The sequence below is a fragment of the Schistocerca nitens genome, chromosome 7 (genome assembly GCF_023898315.1).
Source record: "Schistocerca nitens isolate TAMUIC-IGC-003100 chromosome 7, iqSchNite1.1, whole genome shotgun sequence".
Lineage (NCBI taxonomy): Eukaryota > Metazoa > Arthropoda > Insecta > Orthoptera > Acrididae > Schistocerca > Schistocerca nitens.
The window spans coordinates 38,520,451-38,544,990 of record NC_064620.1 but is presented as its reverse complement, the minus strand read 5'-3'; the positions used below and the strand labels follow the sequence as shown (position 1 = coordinate 38,544,990).

The 24,540-nt window shown below is 38.9% G+C and overlaps 1 protein-coding gene across 6 annotated transcripts in view; it reads left to right on the top strand.

The window, feature by feature from the left end:
• LOC126194689 (LIM domain-binding protein 2) overlaps positions 1–16,073 on the top strand; it is a 900,697-nt gene extending 884,624 nt beyond the window's left edge. For all 6 annotated transcript variants that reach the window (XM_049932908.1, XM_049932906.1, XM_049932902.1 and 3 more), the window contains exons 9-10: positions 6,127–6,254; positions 15,288–16,073. In XM_049932908.1, coding sequence (XP_049788865.1) covers positions 6,127–6,254; positions 15,288–15,587 — 428 coding nt within the window. In that variant the 3' untranslated portion in view covers positions 15,588–16,073. The remainder of the gene's footprint in view (positions 1–6,126; positions 6,255–15,287) is intronic.
• The last annotated feature ends 8,467 nt before the right edge of the window (positions 16,074–24,540 follow it).

The window sequence follows — 24,540 nt, the reverse complement described above, 5'->3', positions numbered from 1 at the left end:
AACAGTCCAGACTCATCTGTTGCACTCCAGCTGTTGTTGATTGTTGTCCATATGTGTGTTTGTTGCATTTTATGTCCCAAGTCTTTTTTTAAAAATGTATTTCGAAATTTTTGTGGCTTTCAGTCATTTCTCTACTTTTGTGGGAAAGTGGCACCTTTCTTTGGTGGTTTTAGATTCTGTTAATTTTTCATACCAGTCTCTGCTCAACTTCCACATTTTGTTATAAAGATACATTTACCTTGCCCACATAAAATTTGTACTCATGTTAACCCATCATTATGGAGTTGAAAAATGAACCATGTAGGGTGACACAATAGGAGGTAGGTACTTATAATAAAGCAACTCAATTGGCAGTCTGTATCTACATGATTACTGTGCAATTCACACTTACATCTACATCTACATCCATACTCCGCAATCCACCATACGGTGCGTGGCGGAGGGTACCTCGTACCCCAACTAGCGTCTTCTCTCCCTGTTCCACTCCCAAACAGAACGAGGGAAAAATGACTGCCTATATGCCTCTGTACGAGCCCTAATCTCTCTTACCATATCTTTGTGATCTGAAGGCTGACCGATCCATCGTCATTCTTCCGGCGGACAAGGGTTCCACGACCGTGGTACTTGATCGTCAGGAGTATGTGGCTGAGGGACTGCGTCAGCTTTCAGACAACACCACATACAAAGTTTGCCAAGGTAATCCCATTCCCGATGTCCAGGCGGAGCTTCAAGGAATCCCCAGAACCTTAGGCCCCCTGCAAAACCTTTCACCTGACTCCATCAACCTCCTGACCACACCGACACCCCGCACCCCTACCTTCTACCTTCTTCCTAAAATTCACAAACCCAATCATCCCGGCCGCCCCATTGTAGCTGGTTACCAAGCCCCCACAGAACGTATCTCTGCCTACGTAGATCAACACCTTCAACCTATTACATGCAGTCTCCCATCCTTCATCAAAGACACCAACCACTTTCTCGAACGCCTGGAATCCTTACCCAATCTGTTACCCCCGGAAACCATCATTGTAACCATTGATGCCACTTCCTTATACACAAATATTCCGCACGTCCAGGGCCTCGCTGCGATGGAGCATTTCCTTTCATGCCGATCACCTGCCACCCTACCTAAAACCTCTTTCCTCATTACCTTAGCCACCTTCATCCTGACCCACAACTTCTTCACTTTTGAAGGCCAGACAAACTTCTTCACTTTTGAAGGCCAGACATACCAGCAATTAAAGGGAACAGCCATGGGTACCAGGATGGCCCCCCTCGTACGCCAACCTATTCATGGGTCGCTTAGAGGAAGCCTTCTTGGTTACCCAGGCCTGCCAACCCAAAGTTTGGTACAGATTTATTGATGACATCTTCATGATCTGGACTCACAGTGAAGAAGAACTCGAGAATTTCCTCTCCAACCTCAACTCCTTTGGTTCCATCAGATTCACCTGGTCCTACTCCAAATCCCACGCCACTTTCCTTGACGTTGACCTCCATCTATCCAATGGCCAGCTTCACACGTTTGTCCACATCAAACCCACCAACAAGCAACAGTACCTCCTTTATGACAGCTGCCACCCATTCCACATCAAATGGTTCCTTCCCTACAGCCTAGGTCTTCGTGGCAAATGAATCTGCTCCAGTCCGGAATCCCTGAACCATTACACCAACAACCTGACAACAGCTTTTGCATCCCGCAACTACCCTCCCGACCTGGTACAGAAGCAAATAACCAGAGCCACTTCCTCATCCCCTCAAACCCAGAATCTCCCACAGAAGAACCACAAAAGTGCCCCACTTGTGACAGGATACATTCCGGGACTGGACCAGACTCTGAATGTGGCTCTCCAGCAGGGATACGACTTCCTCAAATCCTGCCCTGAAATGAGATCCATTCTTCATGAAATCCTCCCCACTCCACCAAGAGTGTCTTTCCGCTATCCACCTAACCTTCGTAACCTGTTAGTTCATCCCTATGAAATCCCCTAACCACCTTCCCTACCCTCTGGCTCCTATCCTTGTAACTGCTCCCGGTGTAAAACCTGTCCCATGCACCCTCCCACCACCACCTACTCCAGTCCTGTAACCCAGAAGGTGTACACGATCAAAGGCAGAGCCACGTGTGAAAGCACCCACGTGATTTACCAACTGACCTGCCTACACTGTGATGCATTCTATGTGGGAATGACCACCAACGAACTGTCCATTCGCATGAATGGACACAGGCAGACAGTGTTTGTTGGTAATGAGGATCACCCTTAAATATGTGGCAACCGTTGGTTGCGAAAGCTTGAATTTTGTGTGTATGTTTGTGTTTGTTTGTGTGTGTCTATCAACTTGCCAGCACTTTCGTTTGGTAAGTCACATCTTCTTTGTTTATATGTATATATATTATTTCCAGCACTTTGGAAAATATTATTCACGTTTTTGAATTTCTTTCACACACTACAATTAACAAACTTTGCCACAGACACCGATTTTCACATTTTATATGTTGTGATTAAACTGTAGGCTCAAAGATTTCGTGTTGAAACAAAGAAATTGTTGATTAAGAGTCACATTGATGAAGGTTATATCTTACTTACAATATATATGCCAAATCAAAGCAGAAGAAACCAAATATATCTGTATGCCTTCTCTCGGTAACATCTTGTACAAACTCGCCAAGCTGTTCAACCCACATAATGTTAAAATAAGTTTTCACATGAACAACAAATACAAAACAAGATAGTCCATAATACACATCGTTTTGCAAATCTGGCACAAATAAATTACTATGTGATAGCTGCTTCTGCTGCTACATAGGGCAAATAGGAAGAAGCTTTGAAACACGATACAAAGAGCACACTGATGCACTCCACCTAAACAATTTAAAGAGATCCACGTTTGCCTCCCATCTTGCAGAAAATAAATACTCCATAAAAAGCAACCTCCATATCCTACACACTTTAGACAAGGGAATGAAGATGGACCTTTTTGAACAATTAGAGGTTTTCACCCACAAACATAAATCACCCCAGACTATTTTAAATGAACAGACAGAATTAGCAAATAACCCTTCTTTCAGAATTTTAATGATTCTGTAAACCTGAAGAACTAAACTGTCATTCAGAAAACACACATGCATGCACGCACGCACGCACGCACGCACACACACACACACACACACACACACACACACACACAGAAACAAGAAACACATACTCGTTCGCTTACTCTCAATCCCCCCCCCCCCCGTCCCCCCACCCTCCACCCCCCTTTTAATTTTATCTCTCTGCTTTCTCTCTCTCTCTCTCTCTCTCTCTCTCACTCTCACTCTTCGTCCCACCCCCATCTCACTTTCGCTCTAACAGTCTCTTTCCGTCTTCCTTCTCATTCCCCTCACCCCTCTTAACACTCCCTACCAAATGATCACATTCCTTATTAATTTTAAATTAACCACTAACGTGCTCATCTCAGATGTCGTATGCCTGGTTCAGCCAATATATCGAGCAAGAAACTATATGTTAAAAATAATCTCAACACCAGTACTCTTAGATGTAATAGAAATATCATCAGAATATCTAGTGCCATACACCTTGTAAATTGCACATATTAATTTGTAGTTCAGTTTGTATTAGTTTAAGTTAATTTGGCATTTATATTTCCTGTAATGCACAAAAAAAGAATATATATATAACTGGTATGTAATATGGCTGCTTTCACAGGTGGCCTGGCCTCTGATGGGGTAGGATAAGCCTGTGGCAGGATTTAAGTAGAACTTATATTGTAAATATTTCATGAAACTGTGCCACTGTCGTGCTTATTTGCTGTTGTTTTCTAACTTGCCACAGATACAGAACAAGCATCACAAAGCTATATAAAAAAAGCACTGAATGTGTATATGCACCATTTGATGATGAGCTACTAGGCAGCTCAAAACTGGCCATGGTTTACTGAAAAACATCTATTTAGAAAGGTTACTGGTTGTGGTAATTTCTGAAAACATAACTGAAATGTAACCGGTTCCTTTTAGTACTCATGTGTTTGACCTCACACTTTTCCTTATTTAGAGTCAATTGCCACTTTTTGCACCATACAGATATTTTGGCTAAATCATTTTGCAATTGGTTGCAATCTGTTGATAACCTTACTGTATGGTAAATGACAGTATCATCTGCAAACCATCTAAGAGGGATGCTCAGATTGTCTCCTAAATCCTTTATACAGATTAGGAACATCAGAGGATCTATAACACTTCCTTGGGGAATGCCAGACATCACTTCTTTTTTAATCAGCGACTTTTTGCCAGTTACTATGAGCTATGACATTCCTGGCAGGAATTCATGAATCCAGTTGTTGAACAGAGACACTACTCCTTAGGCATGCAATTTGATTAGAAGCTGCTTGTGAGGAAGGAGGGAACAGCAGTCTGGAACTATCAGTAATCTTTTCCTTGGCCTGTGCTCATTAGCATATACTGCTGTCACTGTGATATTTCTAAGTAGCTACAAGTAAGAAGCATCATGAAGAAATAGTGATTACCAATCAATGTGTCAGCACTGCACTTAGTTTACACACTTGTCATCTGCACAGTTCATTGATTTTCAATAGTGGTGCTAAGGCTGTTATTTCACAATGTTGTATATTTGTAATTATGCTATTCACACTAGCATTAGCTCCTTTTCTAGCCCTAGTACACTCATTCACGCACACAACCACACAGATACCCAAACGGACATTCCTTTAGGCATGGCAAGATTCAAGTCGTGTGGATTTGGGTGTCTGCGTAGTTGTGTGTGTGAATGTTTGTGAGTGTGAATGTTTGTACTTGGGCTAGAAAGATAGCTGTTACTTGAAAGCTAGTGGGAAAGCTGTTTTCTGTTACGTGTTTCTGTGTTCCACACTTCAGTCTGCACCAGGTGAATTATTGCCTTTCTTTATTTAACATGTTGCACCCTCCAGGAATTTCCATCATTGTTGTCATTTGTTACACCACCACTTACAAAAGACTGAAATTGGGGTTTTCAAACTCCGGCAAGATATTTTATGTTTGCCAGAGCATTTTGTTTCCTTGCACACACTTACAAAGTAAAAAACTGCCATATTCCTGCTCACAGGTGTGCTAGTTCTATGTATTCAGGATGATAGCCTCACTGGAGTTTTGAGAAATGGGTATAGAGGCACTTGTAGGTCAGATCTCGATTCTTGAGGCAGGTAACTCAGTTGATGGTCCACTAACCTATGAATGCCAGATATCAGTGGTCTAACAATACATCCCTTAACAGTTAAAACTTCTCAGAAAAGTTCAGTGGTAAATTTCAGCCCTACTTTATTTCTCGCCTTCTTTATGCAATCTGCGTTCCTCTCAAGCTTTCCACCTTCTCTTTCATTTTGTGATATTTTCACTCTGCTGTCTCCATGGATGTATAATCCTAGAGTTTATGCTTTAGATATGATATGTTTCCCGAAAGATTAAGTCACATTGTGCTCAAATGGTTTAGTTGGCTTTACAGAACTGAAGAAAAATGTTGTTTCCTTGTCTGATCTGTGACCCCTGTTAAAAAAGAGAGAGAGAGAGAGAGAGAGAGAGAGAGAGAGAGAGAGAGAGAGAGTGAGAGAGGTTATCTAAACAACTTTCCTGTGATGTCTGTAGATTATCTAAGGTAATGAGTGAGTGGCAGAGGAAATTGCATTGCTGTTTGTCCAGCTCCATCTCTAACTAGCTCTCTGTCAATATTATGTTAAACTGCAACCTTATCTTTTCCAGTATATCAAAGCACAGCAGTAAAAGAAGTCTTTCAGCCATTGAACTGCAACCGTGCATAGAGCACCAACTACAAATAGTCTTCCCTCAAAACAATCTGATCTGAACTGTGTCAACCTTTAGTTCACAAATGGAGAATCTCGTAATACGTTTGATTTAAATTTCAGTTCATATTCAACAACCAACTAGTTTCTTGTTATTTTTGACGGAACATGGTTCTGAGTTAATCTGTTTTTTCAGTGTTTAACCCAGCTTCAGCCATTACATGAGAACTGTCTGATTGCATTCCTCATTCATATTGTCAAGTAAAATATAATACATGATTATCATATGTATTTTCAAATTTGAATACTTATTAACTTTTTCCTTGCACGCAGAGTCACAACGACCAGCAAACAAGAGGCGGAAACGGAAAGGTTCCCAATCTGGAGGTGCTGCCAACAATGCTCCTCCTGCGCCCAACAAGAAACGCTCGCCTGGACCAAATTTCTCTTTAGCATCACAGGTGAGCATTCTAGAAAAGCAAAAGATTAGGATGATGTGAAAATGATATATTACAGGGTGTTTCAAAAGGAATATACATTTTTTGAATGCATATATTTAATAAATTGTAAGACATACAACTGTGAAACTTGGGACTCATATTTACAGATCCCTAAAGTTAGATTACTGATGTTAATATGTCCTCCAACAGTGACTTGATCAATATAACATTGATACTCGAATTCGTCCCATACTTGGGCAAGAATGTCCATTATCACTGATGTTATGGCAGTATGGATCCAGTTCTTCAGCTTTTTTAGATTTTGTGGTAGTATTGGTGCATCAACATTGTTCTTAGTGAAGTGCCACAAGAAGAAGTCAGAGGGCATTAAATCTAGTGAACTTGGAGGCCAGCTGAGAAGTGCTAAGTCACTGCCTGTCTGACAACCAATCCAGCTGCTAGGTAGAGTATCGTTCAGATATTCACGCAATTGGTACCTACAGTGAGGGGGTGCCCCATCTTGTTGAAAAATGAAATTGTCCTCATTCAGCCTTGCTAACAACCAATTTTGTAACATACTAAGACACTGGTGAGTGGTAACCATGTTTCCATTAAAGGAGAACGGGCTGCAAACAGGTGAATGCGGTACTGGGCAAACCACATTGACTTTGGGTGAACCTTGTACATGTTGAGTGTGTGCACGTGGGTTCTGTTGGCCCCAAATCTGTACACTATGTTTGTTTACTTCTCACTAATGTGGGAAGGTGCTTGATCACTGAAAATTATGCATTGTGCAAAATTTTTATTACCGTCAGTAGCATTCTGAAGCTTGACGGCCATATGTTTGTTGTTATGATGTAGAGTGTGTAAAAGCTATAAGTTTTACAACTTTATAACTAACTGACATCTTAAAATGCACCAAATTGATTTTGTAGAACTTGCCATTTGAATTTGTGCGATATTTTTGTTGGAAACATGGGTGGCAAGGGTTCTTTCCTTTACATTCACATCCTATAAACTATTGATACCATGTGTGAATGTTCCATCCATTTGGAGGATCGGTTTGGTACCACAAGTATGTCAACCCGAGAAAACTCGAGAACACAGAATGATTTGTGCTGAGTAGTAGCCATTTTGCAACATGTGACAACAATCAAGACAACTGTCTTCTACGGTCAATGAATATAAACTTGGCAGTTTATTCATTCATCCAATAACTCAGCTGTGGGGCAGTGTTTGATAGTTTTGACAACATAATACTCTTTAATGTGTACATTCTTTTTGAAACTATCTGTATTTTGTTGCATAGGTTTGATCTTGAAATGTGAGTTTATTCACTTTAGCAAACCAAAAATTAACATGACAATTGAAATAAGAATACGATTATTATCCCTTCATAAAACTCCTTTCAGTAATTACTGCTTGAACAATTTGCTAACGCTCTTTCATAAAGTGACTGGTTTGTTTTCCTGTGATAGTTTCCTCAGATTGGTCATGGATGCTTGTTTAATCTTGAATTTTTAACTCGGCATTATGTTTTTTTCTTTCGCAATGATGCATTGTACTAAAGATTGTTAGTAAGCCAAGCCACACATATTCCCATGGACATTGTAAATTTTCATACTTATTGTTTTCACTTGTTTCATACTTACTGTTTTCACTTGTGTGTGTGTGTGTGTGTGTGTGTAGAAGTTTTGCCTATTCAATGCAAGAGCACCATGAAAATGTCCTTCCAACAGCAGTAACAGACATTATTAAAAAATGCGTTGAACAACACAGAGAGTTGGTGATCTGGGCCAATGTGGGTACTCAGAACGGAACAGGGTTGCTAAAAGAGGTAGTGCAGATGTGGCTTCTTCGTATGAAGATAGGGAGATGGTAGTGGGCTTAAAAGCAGAAAATGAAGGACTCAAGGTAAGGGAAGGAGGTCAGAAAGGAGAATGTGGGTGAGCTTGGATGGAACAAGCATACCTTAGCAAAAGATTTTGCTGAAAACCCAAGGGAATTCTGGTCTTACGTAAAATCGGTAAGCAGGTTGAAGGCTTCCATCCAGTCACTCACTGATGAGTCTGGCCTGGCAACGGAAGACATCAAAACGAAGGCTGAAATTTTAAATTTAGCATTTGAGAAATCTTTCACGCAGGAGGATCGTACAAACATACCGCCGTTTGAGTCTCGTACAGATTCCCATATGGGGGGCATAGTGATAGACATCCTTGGGGTTGTGAAGCAGCTGAATGGGTTGAAAATAAATAAATTGCCAGGTCCTGATGGGATTCCAATTCGGTTTTAAGAGAGTACTCTACTGCATTGACTCCTTACTTAGCTTGCATTTATCACGAATCTCTTGCCCAACGTAAAGTCCCGAGCGACTGGAAAAAAGTGCAGGTGACGCCTGTATATAAGAAGGGTAGAAGGACGGAACCTCAAAATTACAGACCAGTATCCTTAACAACGGTTTGTTGCAGGATTCTTGAACATATTCTCGGGTTCGAATGTAATGAATTTCCTTGAGACAGAGAAGTTGCTGACCATGCATCAGCACGGCTTTAGAAAGCATCTCTCCTGCGAAATGCAACTCGCCCTTTTTTCACGTGATATCTTGTGAACCATGGATGAAGGGTATCAGACGGATGCCATATTCCTTGACTTCCGGAAAGCGTTTGACTCGGTGCCCCACTGCAGACTCCTAACTAAGGTACGAGCATATGAGATTGGTTCCCAAATATGTGAGTGGCTCGAAAACTCCTTAAGTAATAGAACCCAGTACGTTGTCGTTGATGGTGAGTGTTCATTGGAGGTGAGGGTATCATCTGGAGTGCTCCAGGGAAGTGTGGTAGGCCCGCTGTTGTTTTCTATCTACATAAATGATCTTTTGGATAGGATGGATAGCAATGTGCGGCTGTTTGCTGATGATGCTGTGGTGTAAGGGAAGGTGTCATCGTTGAGTGACTGTAGGAGGATACAAGATAACTTGGACAGGATTTGTGATTGGTGTAAAGAATGGCAGCTAACTCTAAATATAGAAAAATGTAAATTAATGCAGATGAATAGGAAAAAGAATCCCGTAATGTTTGAATACTCCATTAGTAGTGTAGCACTTGACACACTCACGTTGATTAAATATTTGGGTGTAACATTGCAGTGCGGTATGAAGTGGTACCCTTAATGGCAGTTGTGGGGAAGGCAGATAGTCGTCTTCGGTTCATTGGTAGAATTTTGGGAAGATGTGGTTCATCTGTAAAGGACACCGCTTATAAAACACTAATACGACCTATTCTTGAGTAGTGCTCGAGCGTTTGGGATCCCTATCAGGTCGGATTGAGGGAGGACATAGAAGCAATTCAGAGGCGGGCTGCTAGATTTGTTACTGGTAGGTTTGATCATCACACGAGTGTTACGGAAATGCTTCAGGAACTCGGGTGGGAGTCTCTAGAGGAAAGGAGGCGTTCTTTTTGTGAATCGCTACTGAGGAAATTTAGAGAACCAGCATTTGAGGCTGACTGCAGTACAATTTTACTGCCGCCAACTTATATTTCGCAGAAAGACCACAAAGATAAGATAAGAGAGATTAGGGCTCATACAGAGGCATATAGGCAATCATTTTTCCCCTGTTCTGTTTGGGAGTGGAACAGGGATAGAAGAAGCTAGTTGTGGTACGAGGTACCCTCTGCCACGCACCGTATGGTGGATTGCGGAGTATGTATGTAGATATAGAACAGGGGAACTGTGAAGTCTGCATGCAGGTAGAATGGTGGGATTATATGGGAACAAGAGAGAGACATAAACTAGCTTAAAGGGGATCTTAAGGACTCCTCTGCCCTCTTCAATTTCCTTCATACATATAGGATTTGAAGGTTAATGCTCAGGCATCAGTTTCTTAAAGCAGTATGATGTGCCCCCCCCCCCCATCCCCCCCCCATCCCCCCCCAAAAAAGGATAAAAAACCCCATTGCAGATAAATATTTGTGAGCATTGTTAAGTAGAAACATTTATAACTAATCACCATAATTTCTGGTACCTCATTACATAAAATAAGTCTCATAATTGTAACGTTGATGGTTTGGATGTCACTATGAATAACATTTATGTTTTTATTTCAATTCCATATTTGTTAACAAATACAAATGTGAATTAACATATAATGAATCATAAGATTTTATGCTTATCCATTACGGAAATTTTAGAACTGTGACTGTATATTGAATGTAAATAAGTTATACAGAGCTGCAACCAGTCACGTTTTTGAATAATTATGTTTTATTCCATGAACCGGCTTTCGAACCTTTTCAGGTCCATCTTCAGATGGTTTCAGGAAGTTACATCATTACTGCTAGCATAATGCTGTCACAGGCCAGCACCCGGCATTATGCTAGTAGTAATGATGTAACTTCCTGAAACCATCTGAAGATGAACCTGAAAAGGTTCGAAAACCGATTCATGGAATAAAATGTAATTATTCAAAAAAGTGACTGGTTGCAGTTCTGTATAACTTATTTACATAATATATCTAAAAACAAAGATGATGTGACTTACCAAACGAAAGTGCTGGCAAGTTGATAGATACACAAACAAACACAAACATACACATAAAATTCAAGTTTTCGCAACCAACAGTTGCTTCATCAGGAAAGAGGGAAGGAGAGGGAAAGACGAAAGGATGTGGGTTTTAAGGGAGAGGGTAAGGAGTCATTCCAATCCCGGGAGCGGAAAGACTTATCTTAGGGGGAAAAGGACAGGTATACACTCGCGCACACACACACACATATCCATCTGCACATACACAGACACATACACAGACAAATGTCTGCTTGTGTGTCATCTGTCAGTCCCACCTGATGCAGATCCCACACTGCACAGCAATACTCCAGAATAGGGCGGACAAGCATGGTGTAAGCAATCTCTTTAGTAGACCTGTTGCACCTTAAAAGTGTTCTGCCAATGAATCACAGTCTTTGGTTTGCTCTACCCACAATATTATCTATGTGATTGTTACAATTGAGGTTATTTGTAATTGTAATTCCTAAGTATTTATTTGAATTTACAGCCTTCAAATTTGTGTGACTTATCACGTAATCGAATGTTAGCTGATTTCTTTTAGTACTCATGTGAATAACTTCACACTTTTCCTTATTCAGGGTCAATTGCCACTTTTCGCACCATACAGATATCTTACGTAAATCGTTTTGCAAGTAGTTTTGATCATCTGATGAGTTTACAGGACGGTAAATGACAGCATCATCTGCAAACAATCTAAGACAGCTACTCAGATTGTCTCCTTTGTCTTTAACATACACTCCTGGAAATGGAAAAAAGAACACATTGACACCGGTGTGTCAGACCCACCATACTTGCTCCGGACACTGCGAGAGGGCTGTACAAGCAATGATCACACGCACGGCACAGCGGACACACCAGGAACCGCGGTGTTGGCCGTCGAATGGCGCTAGCTGCGCAGCATTTGTGCACCGCCGCCGTCAGTGTCAGCCAGTTTGGCGTGGCATACGGAGCTCCATCGCAGTCTTTAACACTGGTAGCATGCCGCGACAGCGTGGACGTGAACCGTATGTGCAGTTGGCGGACTTTGAGCGAGGGCGTATAGTGGGTATGCGGGAGGCCGGGTGGACGTACCGCCGAATTGCTCAACGCGTGGGGCGTGAGGTCTCCACAGTACATCGATGTTGTCGCCAGTGGTCGGCGGAAGGTGCACATGCCCGTCGACCTGGGACCGGACCGCAGCGACGCACGGATGCACGCCAAGACCGTAGGATCCTACGCAGTGCCGTAGGGGACCGCACCACCACTTCCCAGCAAATTAGGGACACTGTTGCTCCTGGGGTATCGGCGAGGACCATTCGCAACCGTTTCCATGAAGCTGGGCTACGGTCGCGCACACCGTTAGGCCGTCTTCCGCTCACGCCCCAACATCGTGCAGCCCGCCTCCAGTGGTGTCGCGACAGGCGTGAATGGAGGGACGAATGGAGACGTGTCGTGTTCAGCGATGAGAGTCGCTTCTGCCTTGGTGCCAATGATGGTCGTATGCGTGTTTGGCGCCGTGCAGGTGAGCGCCACAATCAGGACTGCATACGACCGAGGCACACAGGGCCAACACCCGGCATCATGGTGTGGGGAGCGATCTCCTACACTGGCCGTACACCACTGGTGATCGTCGAGGGGACACTGAATAGTGCACGGTACATCCAAACCGTCATCGAACCCATCGTTCTACCATTCCTAGACCGGCAAGGGAACTTGCTGTTCCAACAGGACAATGCACGTCCGCATGTATCCCGTGCCACCCAACGTGCTCTAGAAGGTGTAAGTCAACTACCCTGGCCAGCAAGATCTCCGGATCTGTCCCCCATTGAGCATGTTTGGGACTGGATGAAGCGTCGTCTCACGCGGTCTGCACGTCCAGCACGAACGCTGGTCCAACTGAGGCGCCAGGTGGAAATGGCATGGCAAGCCGTTCCACAGGACTACATCCAGCATCTCTACGATCGTCTCCATGGGAGAATAGCAGCCTGCATTGCTGCGAAAGGTGGATATACACTGTACTAGTGCCGACATTGTGCATGCTCTGTTGCCTGTGTCTATGTGCCTGTGGTTCTGTCAGTGTGATCATGTGATGTATCTGACCCCAGGAATGTGTCAATAAAGTTTCCCCTTCCCGGGACAATGAATTCACGGTGTTCTTATTTCAATTTCCAGGAGTGTAGATCAGGAACAAAAGAGGGCCTAAAGCACTTTCTTGGGGATCGCTGGATATTACTTCTGTTTTACTCGATGACTTTCTGTCTATTACTACGAACTGTGACCTTTCTGACAGGAAATCACGAATCCAGTCTCACAACTGAGGCGATACTCTGTAGGCATGCAGTTTGGTTGGAAGTCGCGTTTGAGGAGCGATGTCGAAAGCCTTCTGGAAATTTAAAAATATGGAATCGGTTTGAAATCCCCTGTCGATAGCACTTATTACTTCATGAGTTTAAAGAGCTAGTCGTGTTTCACAAGAACAATATTTTCTGAAACCGTGCTGATTATGTGTCAATAAATCGTTTTCTTCGAGGTACTTCATAATGTTCAAATACAGTTTATGTTGCAAAACCCTACTTCAAATCGAAGTTAGTGATATAGGCCTGTAATTCAGCGTATTACTCCTACCTCCCTTTTTGGGTATTGGTGTGACTTGAGCAATTTTCCAGTCTTTAGGTATGGATCTTTCTGTGAGCGAATGATTGTATATAATTGCTAAATATGGAGCTATTTTATCAGCATACGCTGAGAGGAACCTGACTGGTATACAATCAGGACCGGAGGGCTTGCCTTTATTAAGCGATTTAAGCTGCTTTGCTACTCTGATGATATATACTTCTATGTTTCTCATCTTGGCAGTTGTTCTTGACTGGAATTCAGGAATATTTACTTCGTCTCCTTTGGTGGAGGAGTTTCGGAAAACCATTTTTAATAACTCTGCTTTTGTGGCACTGTCATCTGTGACTTCACCGTTGTTATTGCGCAGTGAAGGTATTGATTGCGTCTTGGCACTGGTGTGCTTTATGTATGACCAGAATCTCTTTGGAATTTCTGCCAGATTTTGAGACCGAATTTTGTTGTGGAAATTTTTAAAAGCATCGCGCATTGAAGTACGTGCCATATTTCAAACTTCTGTAAAAAAACAGCAGACTGTCTCTTCATGTATGTTCTAATCTCTCTCATCTTATTCTTGTGATTTCTAAATGAGATGGATGCAGCAGAATTTTTCAGTTGTTCATCAAATGCCAGTTCTATAAGTTTAACCAACAAGGTTTCATAAGAACAACATTGGCTTTCCCCCAAAGACTCCCACTCAAGTTTCCTGAGTACCTCCATTATTATGTAATTTGTCCTGTACTGACTTGTTATGAGCCTAAAAGCTATAACATACTTTTATTGGAACTTCACTTTCTTCTAAAAATATGTTGTGTGGCTAATACTAGGTGATTGCTACCCCTCTCTTATGAACACAGAAGGATATGAATGATTAGTGAATAATTTAGCCGAGATGACTTTTTTGGACTCTGCAGTTTTTATAGTTATTTTCGTTTTAGAAATGTTTGTTTATGATTATTGTTTGCAAAATATTCTCTGTGATTATAAATATGTCTGCTTCACTCAATATCAGATAAAGAAGTGCCCCATTCAAATTTTTATCATTTAAGGAAGCCAGTGACAACAATTTCTCTGAATAAAATTAATCTAGCTTGTAACAATAACTAAATAAATTATACTAAAATGAAGAAGCTGAAAGAAAGGTATATAATATAGGACTATAAATATAAATGAGATAGAGTGGATCAGTGACAGAAAAAAAGAAAGTAGAAGCAAATAGGGCAGAAAGCATCAAACTGTAGCAAAAGAGGCAAAAATGGAAACTTTTAACTAACCATAATAGAATGGGAAGGTAATGGCAGGATCTAGTGGAGGAGGGAGTTGGTGGATGAAAATGTTTTAGGCAGTATCAGATGAAGTAACATAGATTCATGCCAGGCGAATGACTGGTTTTGACTAACAAAGGCCCGAGGTGCTGAAGTTGGGGCAATGATCCAAACATTATCCATACTGAATCACATCACAAGATAGTGGGTGTCATATTGTGGGACCAGATACTGTATTTTGCCACCATACACAATCCATCTTGTAGCTGTTTGTTTTAAGTGCCAACGTAGTGGTTACTGTGCAAACATACATATACACTGCGATGTTGGGCATCTCACAAGTGGCTTTTTTTCCTGATGAAGTAGGTTTTGTTAATAGTAAGGCTAGAGTCGAGAATGATACGAGGGTGTGTCACACATTTTTGCATGTAATGTATTGTGTATGTACCATAGTCTGGATCTCATTCCACCTTTGCTAGTGTTGAACTCTGCTTATACCTGAATCTTGTTCATGGAAAAATTGTTGTGCATAAGAAAGATAAGTGGTTGCCTGTCACAAACACAGAGTATGTGAATGACTTTGTTCTGCAGTTACCACCTTTTCTCTCAACTGAGATGCTTTTGTATTTCATTTCAGGACGTAATGGTTGTTGGCGAACCATCACTGATGGGTGGCGAGTTCGGGGATGAGGACGAGAGGCTCATAACACGGTTGGAGAACACACAGTATGATGCGGCCAATTCCCTGGACCACGACAACCACGGCTTCTCGGACTCGCCTATGACGGGGGGCCCTAATTCGTGGGGGGGAGGAGGGCCAGTAGGTGGGCCTGGAGTGGGCGGACCTGTGGCCGATAGGGGACCCGGTGTCCCACCTCAGGGCAACACGCCGTCCAGCCAGGACTCGGACAAGAAATCTCCAGCTGTGAGTCAGTGATAGTGCGCACTGTGAGGTGAGGTGAGGCAAGGCGAGGCCGAAGTAAGAGTGTTCGTGTGACACTGAGGCACTCCTAAAGCTGTGTGTGGCATTCTTGTTGAAGTGTCGTTTCTTTCTGACAGGTGGCCAACACATTATTTAAAATAAATTTTAATGTGGACATAAAAATAAAGTATTCAGATAAATTTCTATTTCAAGGTGTTCATAGTCTGTGCATGACTATGTAGAAATTGTAATATTGACACTACTTTATTATAGATTAGTTTGGAGAAATTGTGCAATGCAAATAGACTCCTCCAAGGAAAGAGGTATGTTGGTGTTCAGTTCTGGTAGTGTTCATTATTGGATAAGGGTTTTCTGAACACGATCTCCAACACCATTGGAATAATCTGAAAATCATTGATTTTAGATATTCAGATTTTCATATGTAATAAATAACATAGCTGTAGTTGTCTTATTCAGTAAAAAAAAAAAAAAAAAAAAAAAGCTCTTCATGCTATTCATTTATAAATGAATTGTGTTTTAATTACACAGGACGAATACTCAACAGAGTAGGCTTTCTCATACCTGTTACATAAAATTGTAATTTATTTTAAATTATTGTACATTATTTATGTAGTTTAAATTAGTGCTTGCTCAATATTTTATGAAATGTAAAGATAGTTACAAATATTTCAGTTTTGTGCTAAAAGCCAAGGTGTGTGAATAAAGTAAGATGAAACTCTTTTGAAATCCATAAATTTAGTTTCGTTACAGTCACATCTTGCATTGCTTTCACAGTCAGCACTAGTTTAAATTACTGCTTTTGTTCTCTCCATTATTATCCGCAAGATGCATAAAGAATTTGTGATATTTCTTCCTGAAAATATTTTTTTTATCTTTTTGATTATCTATTCATTATTTGACCAGCATATTTGTGAAGAAGTAAAGTTTTGCATCTCTACATTGAATGGATTTTATCATCTGTTAGTGCACCTCACTTTTACAAAATCATTATATCCTTTTGAAGTTGATCATTGTACTGGTAACAAAGAATTGTTTCTAAGCTTCAAATTGTATATTTAATTTTGAGCTGTTTGTTCTAACAATCTTTTGTTTCTGAGGAGCTGCAGTCAGTGGAATGCCATGCTGCATATGGAAAATACTTTTAACAACAGTTTCAGTATTATACAGTCTGTTGGAAACATAATTTAAAAGCATTTAGGAAACTTATTTGTTGGATATTTTTCAGTAGCATCTCATTTCTATGTAACGTGAGTTTTACTTCCCACATGTTGTCAGTGCACGGTACAGCACATTACTGTATACACATTCAGTGATACAGAAAAGTGTTCCCAAGCATTGGTTTGATGATGGTAGTTGTAGCAGCCTTAACTGTTTGTAAATGGGAAGTCAAAACTACATTAGTGTGTCTGATCTTATCACAATTATTTTGTGTAACAAATAAGAGAGTGGCAATGTTGTTATAGTGTGACTGCTGAGCTGCTTGTAATCACTGAATTTTAAAAAATATTTGTTTTATCCTGTCTTGGATGATTCAGACAGTTCATACATTTCCGTTTCCCAAAATAAAATTATTGAGGATGAGGCATCAGCTGCTGTGATATTGTTGTTCCAGCAGTAACCAATTTTAATTTTTTCTTTTTGTTCATTGTTGGTTGTTGTTTCCTTCCTGGTGCTCTAAACTGAAAAAGTGAAAGAGAAATACTTGATGTCTTTTTGATGTATGCTGTGCATTCAATGGAAACAATAGTCTTATCTAATTTCTATGTTTTTTGATGTATTTTAAATTACAAACGTAAGACATTAGATATTACCTTCACTGAATATTTTGGAGGCAAGTACTTCTACATTGGTTTCTGCCAGAAGAATGCTTACAAAGCTGTCTGTCTTATTGTATTGTACACATGAAGTATGAAACTTTCTTTTGTCTGGAATAATACATATTGTTTACCTATGTATTGGACACTTCAGGAATAATTGCAGTTCCTAATTTAATATTTTTGTGTGTTGTACAAAAATGTATTCATGGAATGAAACTTGACTGTTTTGTGAAGTGCTATAAATGTGTATTTATAAAATCTTCAACCACTTGCAGATAACTCTGCAACATTACAAGAAGAACAGCCTTTGAAGTACAATTTTTGATAGCAAAAAAATATAAAGACAGCAACTTAATGATACAAGTAGCACAGTGTTATTTCTTATTTTATACACATAGCGTTTTATACAACTTGATTTTGATGTCTCATTTATGTAGGTAAAAATGGTCGGTTGCTTCCGAAGTCCATAACCAGTAATGCAGTTGATCTCGATATCTTTTTGTTTAATTTTGAGAAGCAGCCTACAATTTTTAAATACTATTTTATGAAGTAGCTGCACTGTAACAAGAATCTTCTTAATTTGAAAAACAAAACAAAAAAAGCAAAAACAAAACAGACATTTAAGGAACAATTAGAAGTAATTTGACTGGCAAGTCCGTGACTCTACAGAGTCTTCCAAGTAATTCGTTCTTTCTTTCTTAATGACATATACATGTCACTCAACAAATAATCCCCCTGAATCTGATGAAATTTGTGTGTCAACTGATCTTATTACATTAGCATACTCTTCCTTTACTTCAACATGTTTCTTTAATTTCATTAACGTTGGTATAGTTTCACTGGGACGCGTATAAATGCCTTATTCTATTACTGGTTCATTATGATAACCTTTGGATTAAATGTAAAGGTATATGATGAACATTTGTCATACTTCAAAATGTACTGTAGTCCAGATTTGGACTCAAAAGTATGTGTTACGTTTTACAAACATTTGTCCCTGATTAACCTTCAGCTGTTAAGTGAGCTGGAGTTGCAGAAAGTCTGTCAGGCATTTCTTGTATTCACATCTAATTTACTTTGATCTTTTATAATTAGCCACTTGCACTAGGCTTCTAATTTCTGATCATCAGGTGAGTAGGTCTAAAATAGATATTCATGGAAATTTGAAGTAGCTACTTGTTTCAGACCAATACTCTAATAGAAGCTCATATCTTATAAATATTAACAATTTCTGAAAATAAATTTAACTTCAGTTCAAGAACTACTCACTTTTCCACTTTCCAGTATTTGTCAGCGCACTCTGTATTCGAGTATTAACAGTTTTTGAACCTTGGGGAAACTAAAATAGGAAGGTGGCATAAATAGTGCTGAAGTAAACAGTGCATCACTATTACTACTGGTGTAACACTAAAGCCCACTATGAGGAAAACTGAATGTCTTGACATGCTTCCCACATCTAACCTATGAAAGCCTTCTCTCTCTTTTAATTGCTATCCATGAAACAGTATAAATACATTAAACTGTGTGACTCTTTGAGTGACCTTTTCAAGTACACCTTTATCTGAAACAAGGTAGGTATGGAGGAATAATTTTATTGAAGCAGTTATTGTCTAAATATTGTGTTTTGGTGTCTTCTGAATAGTATTTCTCCTTATATTAGTACTTCGATTGCTACATTGTTTTGCTAAATATTGGATTGTGCGATCAGTGCCAGTCTTAAAAAATACCTGATGAACCCAGTTACTCCTTTCTTTTCATTTCATCTTTGAGATTGATTGAAGATGTATACCTATAGTCTACAGTCCTGATAAGTATGGCATTACTAATCCTGTTTTTTGTTTAGGTGCAGGTTAAATGACAACACGTAAAACAGTTTCATTTCCTACTTAATTGTTGGCTTTTCAAGGCTCTGGCAGTTTTAAATTGTCACTTCAAGAGGAGTTGTGAAATATTATGGCGGAATTTTTTTTTCGGAAGTCCTACAAAAGAAATTTAGGAGCAGAATTAATTATGTATCAATGCTCTTGACACAAAACCCAGATTGCACAAATGCTGGTAGTGTTTCTAAGGAGAAGACCAGTTACCATCTCACTCCCTTCTTTGCATTAAAATAGCTAGTGCCCAAGTTTAAGAACAAGAATTAAGAGCATTTCTGTACCACTGCTAAATGCATCACTTGAAGTGAATAGGTCACTTGCTGTTCAGAAAACTATAGTGACACGTTTTGGGTACAGCACATTTTGAGAATGTCTGCCAAATAAAATATAAAGTCATAAGCACAAGCATAATGTACAAAAGTCATTAACAGTAATGATAGCTAAGGTTTTTAAAAAAATTCAAAATAAAGTAATCATACCAAACAAGTTGCCTTCATACAAAATTTGGAATCGCAGGCATACATCCTCACCATCAGTAATGATGGAGTATTGCTATTACAAAACATGCCATCAGGTATTGTGGGTGTATGGGTTCAGTGATGTTAATTGCATCCGCAGAGATAAACAAACAATTTGATAACAAAATAATATATGAAAATTTTAGAGAAATAAGACTGAAACTATCAGTTTACAACACAAAATAAAATAGATATATAAGAAAAATAAAGCACACAATTATTAACCACTGTTAAATTCTTGATAGAAACTGAACTATGGGATGATTATGAGAATCATTAAACATGATGTTATTGGGATGCAGACAGGTATACACAGGAAGCCAGTTATAAATATGGTGACACAAGTCAGAAATTATGTTTTCTATTAGTATATCTGATGCTCCGGCTGGAAGAATTGTCAGTGAAGCCTGAAACTTTGTCTGATGTGGTTGCCCTTTGCTTCCATATGTCTTCCACTTTTATCTTCATTTTTGTGACTCTGTTTCTTCCTTCTGTCTGAGAGTCTCTAGTTCATGTTTCAGCTGATTGTATCTAACAGTCATCATAAGTTATGTCACTAAAGCAATTACTGCATGGCTGCCATTCAACTTTTCCTTTATGCAGAGACTCCTTCCTCCAGCATCCAAAGTTGTAGAAATGTTTTAGTTTTAGTTTCTTCAATTATAAGTTCATCAATTTTTTGTTTAAATTCTATTTTCACTTAGTTTATAAAACAGCTATGTAGTTTGGAGGTGACAGCTGGATTTCTTCCCAGAAGTTTTCCCTAGCAGTATTGCACCACTCCTTCATCAATATTCCTGCAGATTGCTTTAACACATTGAATGTCATGTGGCCACTGGTGGGCACTACTGGCAACTCTGCTGCACCACCGGTGGGCTTGTGCCAGTCAATGTGCTAAAGATGCTTTCCATGGTTCTTTAAAAAAAAAAAAAAATTATAATTTCATACACTTAGGTCCCATATCACCAGCATTTGACATACGACTTATATCCATCATAACATTATTCAAAACCTCCACAGTTTGAGCAAAGACCTCCCTTTATCCCATTACTTACTTGGGATGGGTATATATTTGATCGAGTAGTTAAGATGATTTTGTGATTTATGAATTTTGGTTCTTTCAATGCTTGTTAAAGTTTCCAATATTTTGTTATCGTGTTGCTCATTTATGTCTGTGTATGCTAGTAACACCATTGTAGCCTTAAAACCATGCCATCTGGTGGCATATTTTGTAACAGTGATCCTCATCAGTTAAGCACTGATGGTGAGGACATATGCGTGTGACACCGTACTTTGTGTGGAGGCAGTTTGTTTGGAATGATTACTTTAGTTTTGTGAAACCTTCAGTATTGTTATTCGTAACGACTTTTGTATGCTGTGCTTGTGCTGATTATTTTGTATTTTGTTTAGCAGACATTCTGAAGATGGACTGCACTCAAAATGCATCAGTATGTTTTTTGGGCAGCAAGTGCCCTTTTTATTTCTAGTGACCTATTTAGAAGTAGTATACAAGTGCACTCAATTAACATCATGGTTGCAGGCCTCCTGCACTACTGTATGTCACAAATTAAGAAAAAGAAATTTTGATGCTTTTTTATTGTGGCTACTTTCTCCTATGTGCTATTTGTGTAATCATGATAATGATTATTTCCTTTAAATTTGGGTCAGTGTTTCAGTTGCTGTGGCATAAAAAAGATCTTGTGTCAATTGTTGTTGATGAATGGATACACAATCACACAGAAGTAGATATTATTATTTACTTTTGTGTATGTCAACTTCATAAAGTATTGGGTGGTGGTGTTATGGTTGCATCTTCTGATTTTATGCAGTATTGCAAATGGTGAGCACTATATTTTTTTGTGAATTAAGGCAAAATAAGGGAGTTGGGGTGATGAGATGTGATAGATTTTTGACATCTTCTGTCGGTATAAAGCATGTAACAACTAAATTATAAAGTATTATCATTACTCTTTCCATTCTACTTCCATCTTTTGGAAAGGCACGATGGCTTTGGTAAATATAAAGTGAGTAATGTAATTTTTTGCAGAGATTATGAATGTTGTAGAAACTGTTACCATTATATGTAATCCTATATATTCAGAATTTAGCAGATGCTGTTTATGTAACATTTTATCACACATCGTTCTGCATGAAAACCAATCCATTACATCCACTGGTGGACATATGCTATGATCCCTTTTAAATATTTAATAATAATTTATAAAAAGTTCTAAGTAATATCTCTGAATATCTTTCTTGGTAACTTACACTGAGTTCTGAAAGTCTTTATAAATTACGTGGGGAGAAGCTATGATGAGATGAGAAGGTTTAGTCAATATTTTGACATTTTATCCAGTTACTGACATTTTCCTTTTACCTTCCCTTTTCACCTACAGCATTCAAAGAATCTTTAAGTGGAATGTGGGAGTGTGTTCCTTAAGGAGTCATGAAACCCCATATTATTGTGTTCCTGTCTGTGTTATTTGCTGTGTATGTGCTTTGGCTTTACGTAATTTGTTTGCAGTGTTTGCACATTTTCTTTGCTGACTAAAATTAGTATTTATGTATTGTCACCTACATATATTGTGACATTACCTCTATTCATTGCATATTACTTTGTATTAGAATCAGCTCACCAGGTGAGTAAGTGTGCTCATGGGAGTAGGAAATGAACTTTTTTGCTTGAGTAATTTGGCGTTTTGTGTTCATAGCAACAGTCTCGTTGCATAACAGTTTGCAGTTTAAAAGTAAGTCACTCTTTGTGTTGCCACTGGCTACATACATTTTGCTTGATAAACGTCATGCCAGAAACAGTTGTGCTTGGTATTTTGCTTTGAAATGTAATGCATGGCATCTAGAAATAAACATGCGAATTTATATACCTTGTCTAAGAAGTGTCACGGAGAGCAGCATTAAATTGAAATTATTTAAAACAATATATTCCATAAAACAATGCTGAGAAAGGGGTGGGAGGGGGGAGTTAATACAATTTATAAAAAAAAATACGTTACAGGTCTAGACAGTTTACCACTTTGTTCTGATACCGAGTATTTTGGAGTATAAGTAATGAAATTATTCATTGTCTGACAAAGTATTCCTTACTTTCTATTTTACTCATAAATGTTACCTCTCCCCAACTGACTTAAGGAATATTTAATTCTTGATGGCCCTTATGTTAATCTACCAGTACTATAACAAATTATTACTTTTCTTTGTAGACACATGACATTTCCATGACAGGTTGAGCAGTCAGTGGACCTGGAGAAAAATCTGTAATTACAATATTTATGTTTGTCTTTAACTTTAAATGCTAGAGACTGTGTATGAGATGGTGAACTACACCAATATACTCTGTTCCGTATACTCAGTGATTCATCCTTCTAATTTTTTATTTTGCTGCTGATGATCAGGCTTTTATGTCCTTTAAAACTGCAGGAAGTTAATGTGAATGATGCATATCTCTGTAATTTACAGCTGTGTGGCAAGTAGGAAATGTCTGACATAGTTTTCTGGTGATTCTGGTATATTCAACAAATATTTCCAAGTCCTGTTGTAATGAGAATAGTGGCTGCACTTTCAGCTGTCAAAACAGTGTATCATTTTTTTCTGCCCTATTGTGGTAGTGAATTTAGTTCCCATATTTAATTTATCTCATTCCTTCATTTTGATCTTAGCCTACCTGTTATTTTTGAAGTTTCTATACATGTTTTCTGCCTCTTCTGCCTCAATACATGTTTTATGCCTCTTGCACTCCTTAGTATTCATTTTATGACAGACATAGTTTTTGTAATTTGTATTTAGTGATTTTCTGTCAGTGAAGTTTGGTCATACTGTTTAAATCTGGGTGCATTTTGACATATGTTCATTTTTCAGTGACTCTATTTACTGAAGTGAATAATTTTGTTTTGTGTTTGCTGTTCATGTTGTGACCTCCTTTTTCCCCTCTCACTTCTAGAAATGGCAGTACCATCATGTATGAATTTTGTATATGCAGCTAACTGCAGTTACATATGAGTGTGAAGGACTCTTCTGTCACTGATGTTAGTGCTTGGGTTTTTTCCGTAATGTTGTGATATAATACAACTTCAGGGGCCAAGTAGTATATCGGTAGGAGGGCAGTAAAAGTTGTTACAAATTATTATTGTTACTTGTGGAAATTATTCTTCAAAAAACTTTTTTAATTGGTTTGTGTTGAGTGTATATTTTTTAAAATGGATTTTACAGTTGTCTTGGTGTTTGCCACATAAATTCTTCCCAAAACAAAGTAGTGAACTAGCATTTGATTTACTGTGACAAAGAATTTTTAATGTCTTTAAATCAATTGGACAGTCCATCAGTTTCATATTGTAAACTGCAGTTTCCCTTGATATTATTTTAGAATGAATATTAGAATTTGCTCTGGATTTCTGGCATGTTTACATATTTCACATGCATTCGCTGGATTGGAGTATTAAGTAGCAATGTTAAGCAAGATTTATGTGAGCTTTTTGTGAATTTTGTTATTTTTGTTTTCTTTCTGTGCACAAAATTATATAGTGTGCAACATCTTTCAGTACAATGCACCAGAAAGATTCAGTAATAGTTGTGAGATGTCCTAAAAATTATTTCATCACTGCAACTTCATAAATACTACTTAAATACTGACAGGCAGCTTAATTTTGCAAATAATAAGTTCTACCAGAACATTTTCTTCCTTGGAAGCATACAAAAAATGTATTTATTGTTAAATATAACA